The sequence below is a fragment of the Chiloscyllium plagiosum genome, chromosome 12, assembly GCF_004010195.1.
Source record: "Chiloscyllium plagiosum isolate BGI_BamShark_2017 chromosome 12, ASM401019v2, whole genome shotgun sequence".
Taxonomy (NCBI): domain Eukaryota; kingdom Metazoa; phylum Chordata; class Chondrichthyes; order Orectolobiformes; family Hemiscylliidae; genus Chiloscyllium; species Chiloscyllium plagiosum.
In genome coordinates this window covers 69,283,095-69,304,032 of record NC_057721.1, presented here as the reverse complement: position 1 = coordinate 69,304,032, position 20,938 = coordinate 69,283,095, and the positions used below count along the sequence as shown (strand labels likewise).

The window sequence follows — 20,938 nt, the reverse complement described above, 5'->3', positions numbered from 1 at the left end:
GATCCTTAGATGCTGCCTGACCTGCTGCGCTTTTCCAGAAACACATTTTCAGCATCTTTCTGATAATGCAAGTTAATGCAAGAGGTTTTCTCAAATGCTGCACGCTCCAAAAACTTAAATGTAATAAAAATTAATGATGAAGGATACTTTGAGGTTCTTTAAGTGGGGGCAAAGAACATGAAGAGTAATTTTGAACAATAACAACAAATTACATTTTTCTAGCACCTTTTAATATCGGGAAACGTCCCGAAATAGTTCACAAGTGTTACCAAGCAAAACTGGACAGTGAACCACATTAGGAGATATTAAAACAAGTTGCCAACAAAGTAGTTTTTGAAGTAATATAAAACAGGAATTCAAGAGGTTCATGCAGCTGAAGGCAGGATCACTATAGAGTCTTGGAGTTATACAGCATGGAAACAGTCCCTTTGGACCAACTCATCCATGCTGACAAGATATCCTAAATTAATCGAGTCCCATTTGGCAGCATTCAGCCCATATCCCTCTAAACCCTTCCTTATCAAATATGCATCCAGATGCCTTTTAAGTGTAGTTGTACCAGCCTTCACCACTTCCTCTGGCAGCTCATTACGTACATGCACCACGCTCTGCATGAAAAAAGACAGAGTGGATGACTAAATTGAGGTTGAAGATGAGCTGGAATTAGACACTTGCAGATATCTTGGATGCTTGTGGGGCTGGGAGCGATCACAGAGGGAGAGAGGAAGGTGTAAGACAATGGATGAAATTGAAAGAACTTGAAATGGAGCTTGTGTTGGAATTGAATCTAATTTAATGAGTATAAGCGTTGATGCTTTGTACAGGAAAAGATATTCAAAAATGGATTGCTAAAATTCTATGAATTGAATACCAGATTACTGGTAAACAATTATATAAGGAAGGCATTTATAACATGCACTCTAAAGTGCATTGTTCAGTTAATAGGCTAACTATTGACCTAGCTTTGATAATGGCTGCAAACTATTAATCACACAGCACCTTAGCAACAATACAGAGTTGGACATTTCACTCAGCTTTTAGTTGAATTTATAGCTCAATTCTTTATAAATCACCAAAAGACGTTCTAAATGATATTATTGTACTCTTCATCCTCAATGAAATGACTGAAAACAAAAGTTTAAATTTAGCCATTCATCTGATATGTCCAAAGCAGGTTAAATCCTCTCTCCAGAACATATGTTCAAACTGAAGGAACAAAAGAATTGCAGAATGTTGTTGTCCTAATCCCAATCTGGAATTCTAAGCAGCCTTTGATGAGATTAGATTACTTACAGTGTGGAAACAGGCCCTTCAGCCCAACAAGTCCACACCGACTCTCCAGAGAGCAACCCACACAGATCCATTCCTCTACATTTACCCCTTCACCTAACACTATGGGCAATTTAGCATGGCCAATTCACCTAACCTGCACATTTTTGGACTGTGGGAGGAAACCCACGCAGACACAGGGAGAATGTGCAAACTCCACACAGTTGCCTGAGGCAGGAATTGAACCTGGGTCTCTGGCACTGTGAGGCAGCAATGCTAATCACTGTGCTACCGTGCCACCCTTTAATTGAATCTAATTTAATGAGTATAAGCGTTGATGCTTTGTACAGGAAAAGATATTCAAAAATGGATTGCTAAAATTCTATCCTTCCGAGATGAATTGAATACCAGATTACTGGTAAACAATTGGTATAAAGTTGTAAGATGTATTGGGTAATTATTTGCAGCTGCGTTGGTGCTGTTGGTGGACCTCTTGGTTTCTCGATGACCAAATTCTATGCACAAGAAGCGACTCGGTGTTCAGTGGTGTTAGGAAGCGGAGGTCAACGCCACGCTGATAACTAAAACCGAAACACCCAGAGAGGCTCCCCTCACCTCATAATCCAGCAAAATAAATGTGAAAAGTGGTATACCCTACCTCTCATCCTCCAATCTCTTATAAAGGAGTGGTTAAATGAAATGAAATCCGTTCACTCACTCTATCATGAACAAGTAACGATATCTTTATCGAACTCCAACAGTGAACAGATTTACAGAACCATGAACAAACTGACCAATTCCCCTCTAACTATGAACTATTCCTGAATAAAACAAAATTCTAATGGTATGCTGTTCCAATAAAATACAAGTCCTATTTACATAACAAAACAATAGAATTTAATCTCTCAAAATTACAGCAAGGATACGTCTTCCGGAATGCTCTGTGTCCTCTCCGCAAATCTTCTTTCAGGAGTGTCTTCTCCATCGAATTCGTGTCAGTTCTTCTGTCAGGAATGTTCTCTCTGTGAATTCTGCTGTATGGAATATTAACCAAGTGTGCTGTGGTACCTTTATTAATGAGATGGTGCATTCTTTGAGAGCTGGAAGTTGTTATCGCTTGGCAGATGGCAGTTGGCTCTCACCGATTTCCCAAATGCCCTCATGCTTAATACCCTTGATAACCTATCAATTTCTTACAGTCTGATTGGTTTTAAGTTGTCAAAACCGTCAGATTTAAACTTAATAGGTTCTTGGTAGCTAAATGCTTGGTATAAATTGATTGGATAAATTTGAAAAGATTGTGGTCTTGGTAAAGGTGCTGCTTGGCTGTTCAAAACAAAATATTTCAATTCGGGTGCCGTCTGTTCACCTACACTTTGAACTGCTGTTCAGATATCCATTTTAACTCTAAGCACTGTAAGAAACAGTATCGTTCAAGGGCACAATGCAATGCCTTCCTTCCATTTTGCAATTTTACAATTCTACACACACCAACTTCGCAACTGTGGTTAGCACAGCTGCCTCACAGTGCCGGGACCCATGTTCAATTCCAACCTCAGGCGACTGTCTGTGTGGAGTTTGCACATTCTCCCCATGTCTGCGTGGATTTCCTCCAGGTGCTCCAGTTTCCCCCCACAGTCCAAAAGTGTGCAGCTTAGGTGGATTGGCCATGCTAAATTGCTAAAGGGATGTGTAGGTTTGGTGGATTAATTAAATTGAATTTATTGTCACGTGTACCGAGGCACAGTGAAAAGCTTTGTCTTGCGAGCAGTACGGGCAGTTAAGTAGCATTGATAAGGAAATAATAGGTAAACAGCGGCAAAAACAAAAACACAGGTACAGGCGAATGTTAAGAGTTTGTGAATCTATTCAGTATTCTAACAACAGCAGGGTAGAAACTGATTCAAAACCGGCTGGTGCGTGTGTTCAGGCTTCAGTACCTTCTCCCTGATGGTAGAGGTTGTAGAAAAACATTGCCAGGGTGAGATGGATCCTTGAGAATGCTGGCGGCCTTTCCTTGACAGTGGGCCTGGTAAATGAATTTTATAGATTAGATTAGATTAGATTATTTACAGTGTGGAAACAGGCCTTTGGCCCAACAAGTCCACACCGACTCTCCGAAGAGCAACCGACCCAGACTCATTCCCCTACATTTACCCCTTCACCTAACACTACGGGCAATTTAGCATGTACAATTCACCTAACCTGCGCATTTTTGGACTGTGGGAGGAAACCGGAGCACCCGGAGGAAACCCCCGCAGACATGGGGAGAATGTGCAAACTCCACGCAGACAGTTGCCTGAAGTGGGAATTGAACCCAGGTCTCTGGCGCCATGAGGCAGCAGTGCTAATCACTGTGCCACCGATGGGAAGTTGGCCTTTATGGTTGTCTGGGTCGAGTTCATCGCTCTCTGTAACAGTAACTGTCTCCAATCTTGAATGGTACAGTTGCCATACCAGATAGTGATACACCTGGGAATAAACTTGAGATTAACCATGGGAAATGCAGGATTACTGGGAGAGGATTGGGGTGACAGATCTGGGTAGAATGCTGTTTGGAGGGTCAGTGTAGACTTAGAGTCACAGAGGCATAGAGATGTACAGCATGGAAACAGATCCTTCAGTCCAACTCGTCCATACCGACCAGATATCCCAACCCAAATCTAGTCCCATTTGCCAGCACCCGGCCCATATCCCTCCAAACTATCCCTATTCATATATCCCTCCAGATGCCTTTTAAATGTCGCAATTGTACCAGCCTCCACCACTTCCTCTGGCAACTCAGTCCATACATGCACCACCCTCTGCATGAAAACGTTGCCCCTTGGGTCCCTTTTATATCTTTGCCCTCTCATCCTAAACCTATGCACCCTAGTTCTGGACTCCCCCACCCCAGGGAAAAGACCTTGTCTATTTATCCTATCCATGCCTTCATGATTTTATAAACCTCTATAACGTCACCCCTTAGCCTCCAATGCTCCAGGGAAAACAGCCCAGCCTATTCAGCTTCTCCCTATAGCTCAAACCCTCCAATGCTGGCAATATCCTTGTAAATCTTTTCTGAACCCTTTCAAGTTTCACAACATCCTTCTGATAGGAAGGAGACCAGAATTACATGTAATATTCCAAAAGTGGCCTAACCAATCCCTCCTGTCTCGCTGCAACATGACCTCCCAACTGCGATACTCAATGCTCTGACCAATAAAGGAAAGCATACTAAATGCCTTCTTCACTATCCTATCTACCTGTGACTCTAATTTCAAGAAGCTGTGAACCTGGACTCCAAGACCTCTTTGTTCAGCAACACTCCCTAGGTGTTGCTGAACAACCTTACCATTAAGTGTATATGTATAACAACCTTACCATTAAGTGTATATGTCCTGCTCTGATTTGCTTTTCCAAAATGCAGCAACTCACATTTATCAAAATTAAACTCCATCTGCCACTCCTCAGCCCATTGGCCTATTTGACCAAAATCCTGTTGTAATCTGAGGTAACCTTCTTCGCTATCCACTACACTTCGAATTTTGATGTCATCTGCAAACTTACTAACTGTACCCCCTAAGTTCATATCCAAATCATTTATATAAATGACAAAAAGTAGTGGACCCAGGACCCATCCTGTGGCATTCCACTGGTCACAGGCCTCCAGTCTGAAAAACAACCCTCCACTAACACTTCTATCTTTGAGCCAGTTCTGAATCCAAATGGCTAGTTCTCCCTGTATTCAATGAGATCTAACCTTGCTAACCAATCTCCCATGAGGAACCTTGTTGAACGCCTTACTGAAGTCCATATAGATCACGTCCACCACTCTGCCCTCATCAATCCTCTTTGCTTCTTGTTCAAAAAGCTCAATCAAGTTCGTGGAACATGATTTCCCACGCACAAAGCCATGTTGACTGTCCCTAACCAGTCCTTGCTTTTCCAAATATGTGTAAATCCTGTCCCTCAGGATTCCCTCCAACAACTTGCCCACCATTGAAGTCAGGCTCATAAGTCTACAGTTCGTTGGCTTGTCCTTACCACCTTTCTTAAATAATGATACCACATTAGCCAACCTCCTGTTTTCTGTGACCTCACCTGTGACTATCAATGTTACAAATATTTCAGCAAAGAGCCCAGCAATCACTTCACTAGCTTTCCACAGAGTTTTAAGGTATATTTGATCAGGACCTGGGAATTTATCCACTTTAGTATGTTTCAAAACATCCAACACTTCCTCTTCTGTAATACGGACATCTTTCAAGATGTCACTATCTATTTCCCCACATTCTATATCTTCTATATCCTTCTCCACAATAAACACTGATGCAAACTACTCATTTAGTAACTCCACCATCTCCTGCGGCTTCACACAAGGGCTGTCTTGCTGATCTTTGAGGGGACCAATTCACTCCCTAGTTATCCTTTTGTCCTTAATGTATTTGTAAAAACCCGTTTTTGCCCTCCTGATTTCCCTCTTAAGTATATTCCTACTGCCTTTATACTCTAAGGATTCACTCGATCTATCTTGTCTATACATATGCTTCCTTCTTTTTCTGAACTAAACCCTCAATTTCTCTAGTCATCCAGCAGTCCCTATACTACCAACTTTTCCTTTCACTTTAACAGGAATATACTTTCTCTGGGCTCTCGTTATCTCATTTCTGAAGGCTTCCCATTTTTCAGCCGTCCCTTTACCTGCAAACATCTGCCCCAATCAGCTTTTGAAAGTTCTTGCCTAATCCCATCAAAATTAGCCTTCCTCCAATTTAGAACTTCAACTGTTTGATTCTGGTCTATCCATTTCCATCATTATTTTAAAACTAATAGAATTATGGTCGCTGGCTCCAAAGTCACCTCAGTCACCTGCCCTGCCTTATTTCCCAAGAGTAGGTCAAGTTTTGCACCTTCTCTCGTAGGTACATTCACATACTGAATCAGAAAGTTTTCTTGTACACTCTTAACAAATTCTTCCCCATCTAAACCCTGAACACTATGGCAGTCCCAGTCTATGTTTGGAAAGTTAAAATCCCCAACCATTACCACTCTTATTCTTACAGATAGCTGAGATCTCCTTACAAATTTCTTTCTCAATTTCCCATTGACTATTCGGGGGTCTATAATACAATCCCAATCAGGTTATTTCTCAGTTCCACCCAAATAACTTCTCTGGAGATATTTCTGGGAATATCCTCCCTAAGTACAGCTGGAACCCAACATACCCCTCATCATTATCCCTTATCAAAAACGCCACTCCCCTTCTCTCTTGCCTCCCTTTCTGTCCTTCCTGTTGCATTTGTATCCTGGAACATTAAGCTGCCAGTGCTGTCCATCCATGACTACATCTCTGTAATTGCTATGCTTTCCCAGTTCCATGTTCCTACCATTACCTGAGTTTATCCGCCTTCCCTGTTAGGCCTCTTGCCTTGAAATAAATGCAGTTTAATTTATCAGTCCTACCTTGTTCTCTGCTTTGTCCCTGCCTGCTCCTGACTGTTTGACTTGCCTGTGTTCTCAACTGTATCAGTCTCAGATTGATCTCTTTCCTCACTATCTCTCTGGGTCCCAAACCCTCCTCCCCCCCCTTCCACCTTACTAGTTTAAATCCTCCCGAGCAGCTCTAGCAAATGTCCCTGCCAGTATATTAGTCCCCTTCCAATTCAGGTGCAATTCATCCTTCTTGTACAAGTCACTTCTAGCACAAAAGAGATTCCAATGATCCAAAAATGTGAATCCTTCTCCCATACTCCAACTCCTTAGCCATGCATTCATCTGCTCTATCCTCCTAGTCCTACTCTCACTGGCTCATAGCACCGGGAGTAATCCAGATATTCCTACTCTCGAGGACCTCCTTTTTAAATTTCTGCCTAACTTTTCATATTCTCTCTTCACAATCTCATCTTTTTCCTTTCCTATGTCGTTGGTTCCAATGTGTACAATGACTTTCTGCTGGGCCCTTTCCCCTTTGACAACATTCTACACACGCTCTGAGACATCCTTGATCCTGGCACCAGGGAAACAACACACCATCCTGATTATTCGCTGCTGGCTACAGCAACGTTTGTCTGTGCCTCTGACTAGAGAGTCTCCTAACACAATCGATTGCTTGGAACCTGACGTTCCCCTCATTACTTTAGAGCCTGTCTTGACATCAGACACTTGTTTGTTCATGCTACATTCCCCTGAACATCCACCAACCCCTACATTTTCCAAAACATACTTGTTTGAAATGTGGAAAGGATGGGCCAAATGGCTTGCTTCCACACTGCAGTGATTCTTTGATCTCAGAATGAATGTAAATCTTTCTCCTCCTTTATACCTGCACAGAGTTCGCAGGAATGATTTTATAATGGTCTACTTTGCAAGCAATAAGATTTTGAATGCTTCCTGTATTGTTTCAATGCACAGAGCGACTGAAGGCGACAGTAAATCTGCATAAGGTGAAAACCAGCATCGGTGGCAAGTTATCCCTGTCCTGTACAGTGACCGGAGCGGAGGAGTATGAGGTGGAGTGGTATCAGAATGGCGAGATCATCACCCCTGGCAACAATGTGAGAATCACCGGAAACAACCAGGAGAAGCTGATGATAGACGGATTAGCAAAGAGCGATAGAGGAGCCTATCAGTGCTTTGTAAGGAAAGGCCGAATGTCAGCCCAGGATTTGGTTCATGTTATCCTTGAAGGTTAGTGTGGAAATAAGTGGCTGCTGCCAGTTCACTGGAAGTAGCGCTGGCAATAATCATTCTGTGCAAACCTGTATTGTCACAGAATTTGAGAGATGTTGGGCGTGACCAACTTGAAAGGGTCCTACGGTTTTATTGGCACTGCCACAAGCACACATTGTGGTGTTTTTCTCACATTATTCCTTCAGACATTTCTGATTGGCCTTTTTTTAAGTCCAAAGTGGGTGGGTTTTGAGCTGACATTCTGACCACATGGGATAAGAAGTTGAATTAAGAGTACAGGTATATAAAAACAGGAGTTGGCTATTAGATTTTATTCCCTACCGTATGGAATCAGGCCCGTCAGCCCAACAAGTCCATACCGAACCCTCCGAAGAGTAACCCACCCACACCCATTACCCTACCCTCTATTAACCCCTGACTAATGCACCTAACACTACGGGCAATTTAGCATGGCCAATTCACCTGACTGGCACATCTTTGGACTGTGGGAGGAAACCGGAGCACCCGGAGGAAATCCACGCAGACATGGTGAGAATGTGCAAACTCCACACAGTCAGTCACCCGAGGCAGGAATTGAACCCGGATCCCTGGCGCTGTGAGGCAGCAGTGCTGACCACTGAGCCACCGTGCCACCCCTTGAGCTTGTTCCAGCCTTCGATGAGATCATGGCTGATCTATAGCCTCACTCCATATACCTGCCCTTGGCCCATCTCTCTTAATAACTTTGCGAAACAATAGATTGGCAACCTCAGATTTTAAATTATCAACTGATCCAGCAACCACTGCCATTTGTGGAATAGAGTTCCAAACATCTACCATGCTTTGTGTCCAGAAGTGCTTCCTAACATCTCTCCAGAATGGTCTGGCCCTAATTCTCAGACTATACTCCCTAGTTCTAGAATCCCCAACCAATGGATATAGTTGATCTTTATTTACCCTGTCTTTTCCTGTTAATATAGAGTCATAGAGTCATAGAGATGTACAGCATGGAAACAGACCCTTCGGTCCAACCTGTCCACGCCGACCAGATATCCCAACCCAACCTAGTCCCACCTGCCAGCACTCGGCCCCTATCCCTCCAAACCCTTCCTATTCATATACCCATCCAAATGCCTCTTAAATGTTGCAATTGTACCAGCCTCCACCACATCCTCTGGCGGCTCATTCCATACACGTGCCACCCTCTGCATGAAAAGGTTGCCCCTCAGGTCTCTTTTATATCTTTCCCCTCTCACCCTAAACCTATGCCCTCTCATTCTGGACTCCCTGATCCAGGGAAAAGACTTTGTCTATTTATCCTATCCATGCCCCTCATAATTTTGTAAACCTCTATAAGGTCACCCCTCAGCCTCCGACGCTCCAGGGAAAACAGCCCCAGCCTGTTCTGCCTCTCGCTTTGGTTAAATCCTCCAACCCTCGCAACATGCTTGTAAATCTTTTCTGAGCCTTTTCAAGTTTCACAAAATCTTTCCGATAGGAAGGAGACCAGAATTGCACGCAACATTCCAACAGTGGCCTAACCAATATCTGTCAGATGTTGATCAGTTCACCCTTTAACTGTCTAACTTCAAGAGAAAACATGCCCAATTTGTATAAACTCTCCTCGTAACTTAACCCCTGAAGTCCTGGTATAACTCTTGTAAACCTATATTGTATTCCCTCCAATATCTTTCCTAAGGTATGGTGCCCATATCTCCACACAGTACACCAAGTGAGGTCTAACCAGGGTTCTGTATAACTGCGGCATAGCTTCTGTACCTTTGTACGCTAGTTCTCTAGATATAAAGGCTAGCATTCCATTAGCTTTGTTATGTTCTGTACCTGTTTGTGACATCGTAAAGATCTATAAACCGGAACCCCCAAGTCTCTTTGGATATCCACTGAATTTAACCTTATACCATCTGGAAAGTAACCTGAAATATCCTTCTTTGGTCCAAAACAGATGACCTCATGCTTGCTTACGTTGAACTCAATATGCCACAGTTTTGCCCATTCACTTAGTCTATCGATATCCCTCTGTAATTTTATGCTGTCATCTACATACATCTCTGTGACATTGAGTCATCTGTATCTGTCACACAGAACGAGACCATCTGTCCAATCGTGTCCATGTCGATTCAGCTTATTCCTGTTTTCTCGCTTTTGGTCTGCACTCTTGCAAATCACAGCAAATCGATCCTGAGTGAGTGTGAGGACGGTTCCTGCCTCTGCTGCCTTAAGGCAGTGAGTTCCAGAGACCTCACCACCGCCTGGATCAAAAACATTACCTCTTCTAATTCTTCTATCAATTACTTTGAATGTCTGCTCGCTGGTGATTGGCATCTCTGCTGGGGGCAATATGTAGTTTCTATTTAGTCTAGTCCCTTCATCATTTTACACACTTTAATTAAAGCTCTGTTTAGCTGTCTCCATTACTCGGGAATCAATCACTGCCAGGCTGATATTTCCCCCGCTAAAATGTTTCTGTCCTGACAAGGATGTTGTGAAATCTAAAAGGGTTCAGAAAAGATTTACAAGGATGTTGTCAGGGTTGGAGGATTTGAGCTGTAGGGAGAGGCTGAATAGGCTAGGGCTGAGGGGTGACCTTTTAGACATTTATAAAATCATGACGGGCATGGATAGGATAAATAGACTAAGTCTTTTCTCTGGGGTGGGGTAGTCCAGAACTAGAGGGCATAGGTTCAGGGTGAGAGGGGAAAGAAAGAAAAGAGATTTAAACAGCAACTTTTTCACGCAGAGGGTGGTATGTGTATGGAATGAGCTGCCCAGAGGAAGTGGTGGCACGGTGCACCACTTGCAATATTTAAAAGGCATCTGGATGGGTATATGAATAGGAAGGGTTTGGAGGGGTATGGAACGGGTGCTGGCAGGTGGGACTAGAGTGGGTTGGGATATCTGGTCGGCATGGATGAGTTGGACCTTAGGGTCTGTTTCCGTGCTATACATCTGTATGACTCTATGATTGTAATATCCTCATCAACAGCTTTGTACTATCTCTGTTGTGATCGCATCCTTCCTGTGATGTGGTCTCCAGATCTGAACACAATACTCTGGCTGAAAGTTGTCATTTAGCTCTCCACCCTTCAGGCACCCTGCCTGTATTCCTGATGAAGGGCTTTTGCCCGAAACGTCGATTTTACTGCTTCTCAGATGCTGCCTGAACTGCTGTGCTGTTCCAGCACCACTAATCCAGAATCTGGTTTCCAGCATCTGCCGTCATTGTTTTTACCTCCCTGAAAGTTATCCAGGCCCAGCACAACCTTCACAGTCTTCTCCCCTCTCCCTGGATGATAGAAGCTTTTGATTTGAAAAAATGGAGTGTGGGGATGGGGGTGGGGGTGGGGTGGGGGGTGTGGAATGGTGCAAAGATGCTGGAATGGGTTGTTTGGGTTAAATGGCCTGTTTCTCTGCCATTCATGTGGAAAGCTGCAGTTTTACCAACTAGTGTCACTTGGGCCATTGTCCCAGAAGACCACACCCAGTTCCTTGTGATCTTTGCCACGTCTGCAGCATGTGGTACTAGAATCCCTCTGGACATATTTGATAAAGAATCCCTACTGTGTGGAAACAGGCCCTTCGGCCCAACAAATCCACTGACCCTCCGAAGAGTAACCCACCCAGACCCATTCCTCTATTGCTCCACATTTACCCCAGCCTAATGCACCTAACCTACACATCCCTGAACACTATGGGCAACTTTAGCATGGTCAATTCACCTAACCTGCATATCTTTGGATTGTGGGAGGAAACCAAAGCACTCTGAGGAAACCCCACATAGAGAGTTGCCTGAGCAAGAATCAAACCCGGGTCCCTGGCCACATGTGCCAGCAGTGCTAACCACTGGGCCACCGTGGTCCCCATTGCCATATTGTGGAAAGGATGTTCAGGTAGTTCACTATCACTGATCTCATTTGTCTGTGCTTCATCTAGGATCTCTCTAGTGATTAGTGGTTGAGGATACATTGCCATAGAGAATCGACAGAAAACACTTGTTCTTAGATAACAAGGAGATTTATTGCATGGTAGCAATACGTACAACAACATTTGGGCAGGTGTGATTACTGGGACCTTAGGGAATTCGTATGGATAAATCTTTTTGCTCTCAAAGCTGGAGGAGAACTCTTTTCCCGTACCCAGACTATGTCTGACATCTGGGTGGAGCCGATGTGTCCTGAACATTACCCTATCCAACATCTGGAAATAAGGGAAATGGTGCAGGAGAAAACAAGGTTCTCAGTTTAATGCTGTCCCACTACAATATGTCACTTGACCAGCCAAACATGTTACAGCTAACTTGCTCAATAATGAGACTCATAGGTGTGATCTAAGCAGAGAAACAAAGAACTAAATTTTGCCACTCATTGTCAAGTCCCAATGCTAGGACCAAAAGGGCAAAACAACCTACTTTGGTGGATGCTGGAATCTGGAAACCATATTGGTGACAGCAACCAATGAAGAGGCTGCCACCTGATTAAGATTGTCCCCAAGAGCTGCTGGTCACTCAGCAGGCTCAAGCCTTGTCCACGTGTAGTGACCACTGCTGGGCCCACCCGCTTTCCAAGAAGGGGACCTCACCATCTTTTGAGTGAGTTTGGATTAAGCTGAAACTTGGTAGTCCATGTGGGATTGTGGAGTAATAGCAGTGCCATTGCTATGGATTTGTCCATTGTCATTGTGAGGAGGGATTGTCCCCCCCACCCCCCTCCCTCCTCCATGGGCAGTGGAGCTCTGAGCAAGGAGGGAATCTCCCCCCATTGAATCATGTGGGAGGCCACTATAGTCACCTGGAAGACTCTCCACTCAGTGGTGGGTCTTCCCAACGAGTACAGAATGTGGTCTTTAATTACCTAATCAAGTAGCTTGATTGATGCCTACAGTTGGCATTATGCCACAACGGCAAGAAGATATCAGGAACCAGTACCCGTGATGTTCCCCGCACCGGCCCCAACACTTTGTCAGCTCCCCCACTTCCCAGCCACTTGCCAATGGGCTGGGACAATTCAGCTCCTGCACCACATTTCAAGAATGCTGTAGGTTTCAGCCTGACCTGCTTCATGTGGCCAAAATCTCATGGGGCCTCTTGATAATCTGTGACGGTGTAAAAGAAGAGGATCCTCACAAAGTGACAGTGGGAAAGATTTCAAAGACACACAGGTCTGACTGGGAAAATAATGTCCCCTGTCATCTCAGAAAAATCCTATCACAGGAATAAAAAGGGAGGCTGAACATACAATGCAAGCTCACTGATTTATCTATTGTGTGTCAGTGTTCATTCAATATCCAAAGCCTGAAGTTCCCTTTCTCTCAGAACTGGCAGCATTAATGTGAGAAGGAAAATAACAGTGAGGCAAAACATCAATGTCTAATGACAGCTTACATGATGTGGAGGCGCCGGTGTTGGACTATGGTGGACAACGTCAGAAGTCACACAAAATGTGACGAAGGGTCTGTGCTCCAAAAGCATGTGTGATTTCAGACAAACCTGTTGGACTATAATCTGGTGTTGAGTGACTTCTGACAACTTACAGGCTTTTTCACTGGAGCTTAGGAGGTTGAGGGATGAATTTATAAAGGTTTATAAAATCATGAAGGGCATGGATGAGGTGACTAGCAAAGGCCTTTCCCTCGGATGGGTGAGTTCAAAACTAGGAGGCATATTTTTAAGGTGAGAGGGGGAAGAATTAACACGTACCTGAGGAGCAACTTTTTTACACAGCGGATAGTTCACATGTGGAATGAACTGCCAGAGGAAATGGTAGATGCAGGTAGAGGTTATAACATTTAAAAGACATTTGGATAGGTACATGAATAAGAAGGATTTACAAGGATATGGGGTAAATGCAGGCAAGAGACCTTGGAGTGCAGGTTCAAAGCTCATTGAAAGTGGAGTCCCAGTTAGACAAGATAGTGAAGAAGTATCTAGTAAACTTGCCTTTATTGGTCAGTGTGGCAAAATGAGAACTGCAGATGATGGAAACCAGAGTTTAGGTCAGAGTGGTGCTGGAAAAGCACAGCAAGTCAGGGTGCATCCAAGGATCAGGAAAATCAACATTTCGGGCAAAAGCCCTTCAATAGGGATATGGACCAAGTGCTGGCTTTTATCCGAAACTCGATTTTCCTGCTCCTCAGATGCTGCCTGACCTGCTGTGCTCTTCCAGCACCACTCTGATCTAAACTTTATTGGTCAGTGCATTGAGTACAGGAGTTGGGAGTCATGTAGCGGCTGTACGGGACATTGGTTAGGCCATTTTTGGAATACTGCGTGCAATTCTGGTCCCCACTATTGAAAGGATGTTGTGAAACTTGAAAGGATTCAGAAAAGTTTTACAAGGATGTTGGAGAGCTTGAGCTAAAGGGAGAGGCTGAATTAGGCTGGGGCTGTTTCCCTTGGAACATTGGAGGCTGAATTGGAGCATTGGAGGGAGACCAGAATTGCACACAATGTTCCAAAAGTGGCCTAACCAATGTTCTGTACAGTCACAACATGACCTCCCAACTCCTATGCTCAATGCACTGACCAATAAAGGAAAGCATACCAAACACCTTCTTCACTAGGGATATGGGCCAAGTGCTGGCAAATGGGGCTAGATTAATTTAGGATATCTGGTCGGCATGGACGAGTTGGACCAAAGGGTTTGTTTCCGTGTTGCACATCTCTATGACTCTATGACTCTAAATGGGACTAGTTTAGTTTGGGAGACTTGGTTGACATGGACAAGTTGGACCAAAAGATCTGTTTTAGTGCTTATGACTCTGTGCCTCTTGTGCATAAACCTCCTCTATTTTACTCCCAAGCCGTCTTATAGTTCAATATATTGCAAGAAACAATAATTTAATTTAATAATTCATTGCATTTGCTAGAAGTGTTGGTTACTTACATTGAGAAGCATATTCTATTCTTAGTTACTCTGGCCAATTTGCAATTGGGTCATGCTGTAAAATTGATTCGTTTGTTTGTACAGAGAGATTATTTCATTGAGTTTCACGAAGAACTTTTCTTTCAGAATAAAACAAACATTCTTGCCAATGAGCACAGGCCCAACCAACTCGACATCTCTTCATAAGTCAGTCCCTCCACAGCCAGGATCAACTTAGTGAACCTTCTCTGGACTGTGTCCAATGTCAGTGGATCTTTCCTTAGAACTGTTCACAGTATTCCAGCTGTGATCTGACTAGTGCCTTCTATGGTTTTAGCAAAACCTCCCTAGTTTATATTCCATTCTCTAATAACTATCTACTCTTTCAAATCTTTAATCACTTGGAATATAAAACAAACATTCTCACAAATTAACTTCTGTTTAATAATATTGATTATAGCTCATCCGATATAACAGCAGCATTCAGAAAGCCCACATGAGAGGAGTAGGCCTCAGGCCTGTCCTGCCATTTAAATATGATTATGATTGGTCTGTATCATAATTCCATGTACCCACCTTTACTCGATATTCCTTGATACTCTCATCCAACAAAAGCTTTTTGATCTAAGTCTTGATAATTCCTACAGACTCAAAATCAATACAGAGAAAGTTCCATATTTCCAATATATATTAAAAAAAGAGCTGCAGATGCTGGAAATCATGGACATTTTGGTTGGCATGGACCAGTTTGGGCCTACGGGCCTTTCTCCGTGCTGTAGAACTCTATGACTCTATCTGAAACAAAAGCAGAAATGATTAGAGAAACTTAGCCAGGCCCTAAAGAAGTGTCACTGGACTCAAAATGTTAACTCTGTTTTTTTCTCCACAGATGTGGCCAGACCTGCAGAGTTTCTCCAGCTATTTCTGTTTTGATTAGATTACTTACAGTGTGGAACCAGGCCCTTCGGCCCAACAAGTCCACACCGATCCGCCAAAGCGCAAACCACCCATACCCCTACATTTACCCCTTACCTAACACTACGGACAATTTAGCATGGCCAATTCATCTTACCTGCACATTTTTGGACTGTGGGAGGAAACCGGAGCACCCGGAGGAAACCCACGCAGACACGGGGAGAATGTGCAAACTCCACATAGTCAGTCGCCTGAGGCGGGAATTGAACCCGGGTCTCTGGCGCTGTGAGGCAGCAGTGCTAACCACTGTGCCACCGTGCCGCCCACTGTGCCACCGTGCTGCCCACAATACTTCCAATACCTTTCTTGATTTCACTCTGCACCAGCCTAACCCCAGACTGATTTTCTGTAGAAAACATGAGAGCAGAAGTAAGCCATTCAGCCCATTCAAATCTGCTCCGTCATTCAATGAAATTATGGTTGATCTGATAATCCTCAACTCCACTCTCCAATCTCTTCTCCATAACCTTTGATTCCCTACAGATTAAAAATCCGTCCATCTCAGCCTTGAATGTACTTGATGACCCAGCCTCTGGTTCAAGAATTCCATTGATTTCTAATCCTTTGAGAGAAGGAATTCCTCCTCATCTCTGTCATAAATGTGTGACCCCTTATCCTGAGATTGTGCCCAGCATTCCAACACTCTGCCACAAGGGTATATAACTTCGCTGCATCTACCCTGTCAAGCCCATTAAGAATCATATCTATTTCAATAAACCGCCTCCCATTCTTCTAAATCCAATGAGTACAGGCCCAACCGAATCAACATCACTTCATAAGTCAGACCCTCCGGAGTCAGAATCAACTTAGTGATCCTTCTCTGGACACCATCCAATGCCAATGGATCTTTCCTAAGAAAATGGTACAAATTGTCCAGAGTATACAGTCTGACTGATGTCTTCTATGATTTTAGCAAAACGTCCCTAGCTTTATGTTCCATTCCCTAATAAGTATCTACCCTATCAAATCTTTGATCACTTAGAATAACTGCTTAGATCACATTCAACTTCCTGAAGTTTATTCAACCTGTCCTGATAAATTAAGCTTAGTATCATTTTGAGGAACACTATATTACTTGATACCTCCTATGATGTTGTGAATATATACTTTCTGCAGTGTGGTGTCCACTACTGTACCAAGGCTCCTGGAACTGAAGCATCACAGCCTCATTTTGATACACCACTCCCTTGTGAAAGGGCCAACTCTCTATACTGTAAATGCTTCCAGTTACATTTTGTACCTGCGCACTGGCATTTAATGACCTTGAATAGTTGATGTATAGTTTTGGTCTCCTTAACTAAAGGAAGTTATATTTAGCACAGAAGAAAGGTTCACTGGACTGATTCCAAAGAGAAATTAAGAAGACCGAGTCTATATTCTCTTGAGTTTAGAGAAAGACAGGCAACCTCATTGAAACTTTGCAGAGTTCCTAGAGAGCTCATCAAGGTAGATGCATGAAGGACGTTGGTATGCATTGCAAGGGTGGACAAATGAATGTTATAGCTGAGGTTGGATGGGTGAGAGCTGATTATTTTCCTCGTCCCATACCTCAACAAAATTTACATTTTTGGAAAGAATAGAGATTATATAGGTATCTGACTGTGTTTATTATCAGAAACAAATCAACTGGGTCTCTTTAGTTGCCAAATAATGAGATAACAAGCAAACATTACTCAAGCTCAAGAAACAAAGATTATTATCACATGCATATCATTGGTAAAAAATATAGTTCCAGAGGACCATCGAGCTGCTCCGTCATCAGTGAGTGACAATTGGTGGTGGTTTACTCTGAGGCTCACCATGATATAAGCAATGGGTGAGGTTGAAAAGGCAGGGTCTTCATTGTAACCTCAGCTGGAACAGGAACTGAACCTGTGTTGTTGGCATCACTCTGCATCGCAAACCAATCCTCTGAGCGAACCAAACCCTATCCACATCTGTATAACTACCTTTCTCATAAACTAGCACATGTACACACACTCTCAAACAGTAGCCAATGAGTTAAAGAAAATCCTGCAGACTTAAAAATCACACAACACCAGGTTATAGTCCAACAGGTTTATTTGAAGGCACTAGCTTTCGGAGCTAATGCCTCCAAATAAACCTGTTGGACTCCAGCCTGGTGTTATGTGATTTTTAACTTTGCCCACCCCAGTCCAACACTGGCACCGCCAAATCATCCTGCAGAGTGTAATGCTCAAAATTGACCAAACAGCGTTTAATCTCAGAAGAGTATTGTTAACAGATAATCACAAATGTTGATCTGTAGATGAAGACACTTTGGCGCAAAGGTATCTTCCTAGATCAGTTGTGGCTGGCTTAATTTTTTAAAAATCTGGAGGCAATGAGATAGATTCAAAAAATATTTGTTTAGCTACCAATATAAATAATGAAGAGGCCTTCCAATGGATGTCTGGATCTGACACTATGATGAGAGGACATTCAGAGAAAGTGAGGGAGGGCACAGGCTGTTGCTGCCCAGGCTCCCTGGGCTGCCTGTGATCAGATTTCATCAGCTTTATTTCACCCACAAACTGAATCATTCAATCCTCTGAAAGCATTGCAGATTAGATGTTTCTGTTCAAATACCAGGTCTCTTCTAAATCTTTAGCGATGCAAAAGTGTCCTTTTCAAAGTTCAAGATACGTGTATATGGCCCCAGTCAACAATGATGGGAGTTAATATTTGGATCACGCATCTCCATAATACAGGGGACACAATTTTTGAATAAGGAGCAGTTGATTTAGAACTGCAATCTGAGGTATCTCCTGACTCACAAGACAACAAGTCTTTTCAAAACCTTCTGTGATCCTTTGTCATGTGAATATATCATCAGCTCGGTTTCCAATCAAATATAAAAATATGAAAACCTGTTTTTTGCTGGCTTGTGAGAGAGGCCTGAGTTGATGCTAGCAGTAGAATCTTCAGCCTCCATTGCAGCATTGTGTGGCCTGGTCCAGACCCTCCACGTGATGATTAGATTAGATTAGATTAGATTACTTACAGTGTGGAAACAGGCCCTTCGGCTCAACAAGTCCACACCGACCCGCCGAAGCGCAACCCACCCATACATTTACCCCTTACCTAACACTACGGGCAATTTAGCATGGCCAATTCACCTGACCTGCACATCTTTGGATTGTGGGAGGAAACCGGAGCACCCGGAGGAAACCCACGCAGACACGGGGAGAACGTGCAAACTCCACACAGTCAGTCGCCTGAGGCGGGAACTGAACCCGGGTCTCTGGCGCTGTGAGGCAGCAGTGCTAACCACTGTGCCACTGTGCTGCCCACCGTGATGGTGCAGCTTGGGTAGTCTAAGAGTCTTCTCCATTGTGATGTTTCTTTGCACTGTCCAGAAAGTCCTCACTTAAAGTGAGGGCCATGCCCCTGAATCACTAGTGCAGGCATGATGGGGCAAATGGCCTCCTTCTGCACCATAACAATTCTGTGATTCTGACATTCACAACTTGAAGTGAAACAGCTTGAAGTGAAGCATTGATTCACTTAGGGTTTAATATTAAAACAGGACTTGGGTTCTGGAGTGCTTTGCCTGGCTGGTAAAAGATGTTAAAATATTACGGACTGTGTTGGGTGAAATGCAATACATTAAATGGCTAAATTTCAACATTAGTAAATTAATTAAATGCTGAAGCATTTAAAATATAAAAGAAACCCATAGCTTCTTACTTAAAGTACATTATGTATTGGACCATCTGAGAATGGACTCTGTGAAGCCATTGTCTGGACTCTACGACAGGAAGTCTTTGTTCATTAACCTTTTCGGATCTGCTTGGGTCACCACTCAAAGGGACAATTCTTCTTGAGTGGCTGCAAGGCATTGGCCATCCTACCCCTTCTCCTGGCCAGTGGGGTTGTCAACGGGAGGCTTTTTCTTCCTTCTCTCTCTCTCTCTCTTTTTCTCTCTCTCTCTTTCTCTCTCCCTCTCCCCCTCTCTCTCTCTCTGTCTAGTGGTGGGGCATGGGGAGACTAGGAGTTGGGGCTGATAAGGCTTGACGCTGGTGGGACAGTGGAAGAGGAGGTACTGGGTGCAAAAGCTCTACTGGCTATGGACCACAGTCATCCACAGGGAGACCTCACAGTTCTGACCCCTGCACCACTGGGGACACCTTGCCCAGTGTTGATGGGGTGAAGAGTGGCTCTGGTATGTTTGAGTGGGTCCTAAGGGCAGTAATGGGGTGAGGGGAAGAGAGAAATGCAGTTTCAGAATGGAGGGGGTGGGTACTGCTGGGTGGTAGTTCTGGTGGGTAGTCCATGGTATGGCAGGTGAGGGCTCCCTGATGGGTACTGGGAGAGGCTGTGTGCACGAGAGTCTGTACCAGACACTGCCAAAAGGGACGCTGTTAAGTATGCATTCTCCTGTGCCAGGCATCACAGGATTGTTTTCGTACCCAAGGAAGCCATTCAGCCCACAGTGCCTGAGCCAAACGTCAGGTTCTCTCTCCTTGCACCTGTTTCACTTACGGTTTGAGGTTATTTGTTGTAACCTACACTGTTTCGTTTACCACTGCTCTCTGGCACTGTGTTGACAGTGTGCCCATCTCCCTGAGTTCTGCCAGAATTGCTGATCAGTGAATTTTTCCTGCCCCATGTAACCAGTGTCTGTCTGCCCTGCATTTGTCCAGTTTCGCCTCTTACTGGAGCTTGTCTGCCCCACATCCTGCCAGTTTCTCCCAGCTCAAGATTGTCTCTTGAGGCTTCTGGTGTTTGCCACTTCCTGTTTCTGCTCTAGTGTTGGAGCATGGCTACTGCCCATCTTCATTGCATAGTTCCACGGTCCTGTAAAAGTGTCACTTGCATTTCCCTGAGAGCAGGTTTACTGCTGCCATTATGTCGTAAATGTGCTGGAGCTGGTCAAGGTTAGCACAAGTTTATTGAACAATGGCTAGTTCATATAGAGAAGGGAGAATATCTTGGAATAAGAAATTCTACACACCTGATCTGATGTTCTTGCCAGAGATATCCTCAGCTCTCTTATTGATAGCAGCTGCATTATTGTGAACTGCCCCCATTAGCAGATACAACTGTCCACCATCATCACAGAGAAAACTCCAGATGTCTCTAATATTCACTCACTCCAAACAACATCCAGCATTACCTGGGAAAGAAACAATCTTGGGTGCTCAGTGTCCTTTCTGTTGTTT

The 20,938-nt window shown here is 43.8% G+C and overlaps 1 protein-coding gene across 2 annotated transcripts in view; it reads left to right on the top strand.

The window, feature by feature from the left end:
* Positions 1–20,938, top strand: part of LOC122555394 (Down syndrome cell adhesion molecule homolog) — a 662,754-nt gene that overhangs the window by 379,166 nt on the left and 262,650 nt on the right. For both annotated transcript variants that reach the window (XM_043701363.1, XM_043701364.1), the window contains exon 6: positions 7,663–7,938. In XM_043701363.1, the coding sequence (XP_043557298.1) occupies positions 7,663–7,938 (276 nt within the window). The remainder of the gene's footprint in view (positions 1–7,662; positions 7,939–20,938) is intronic.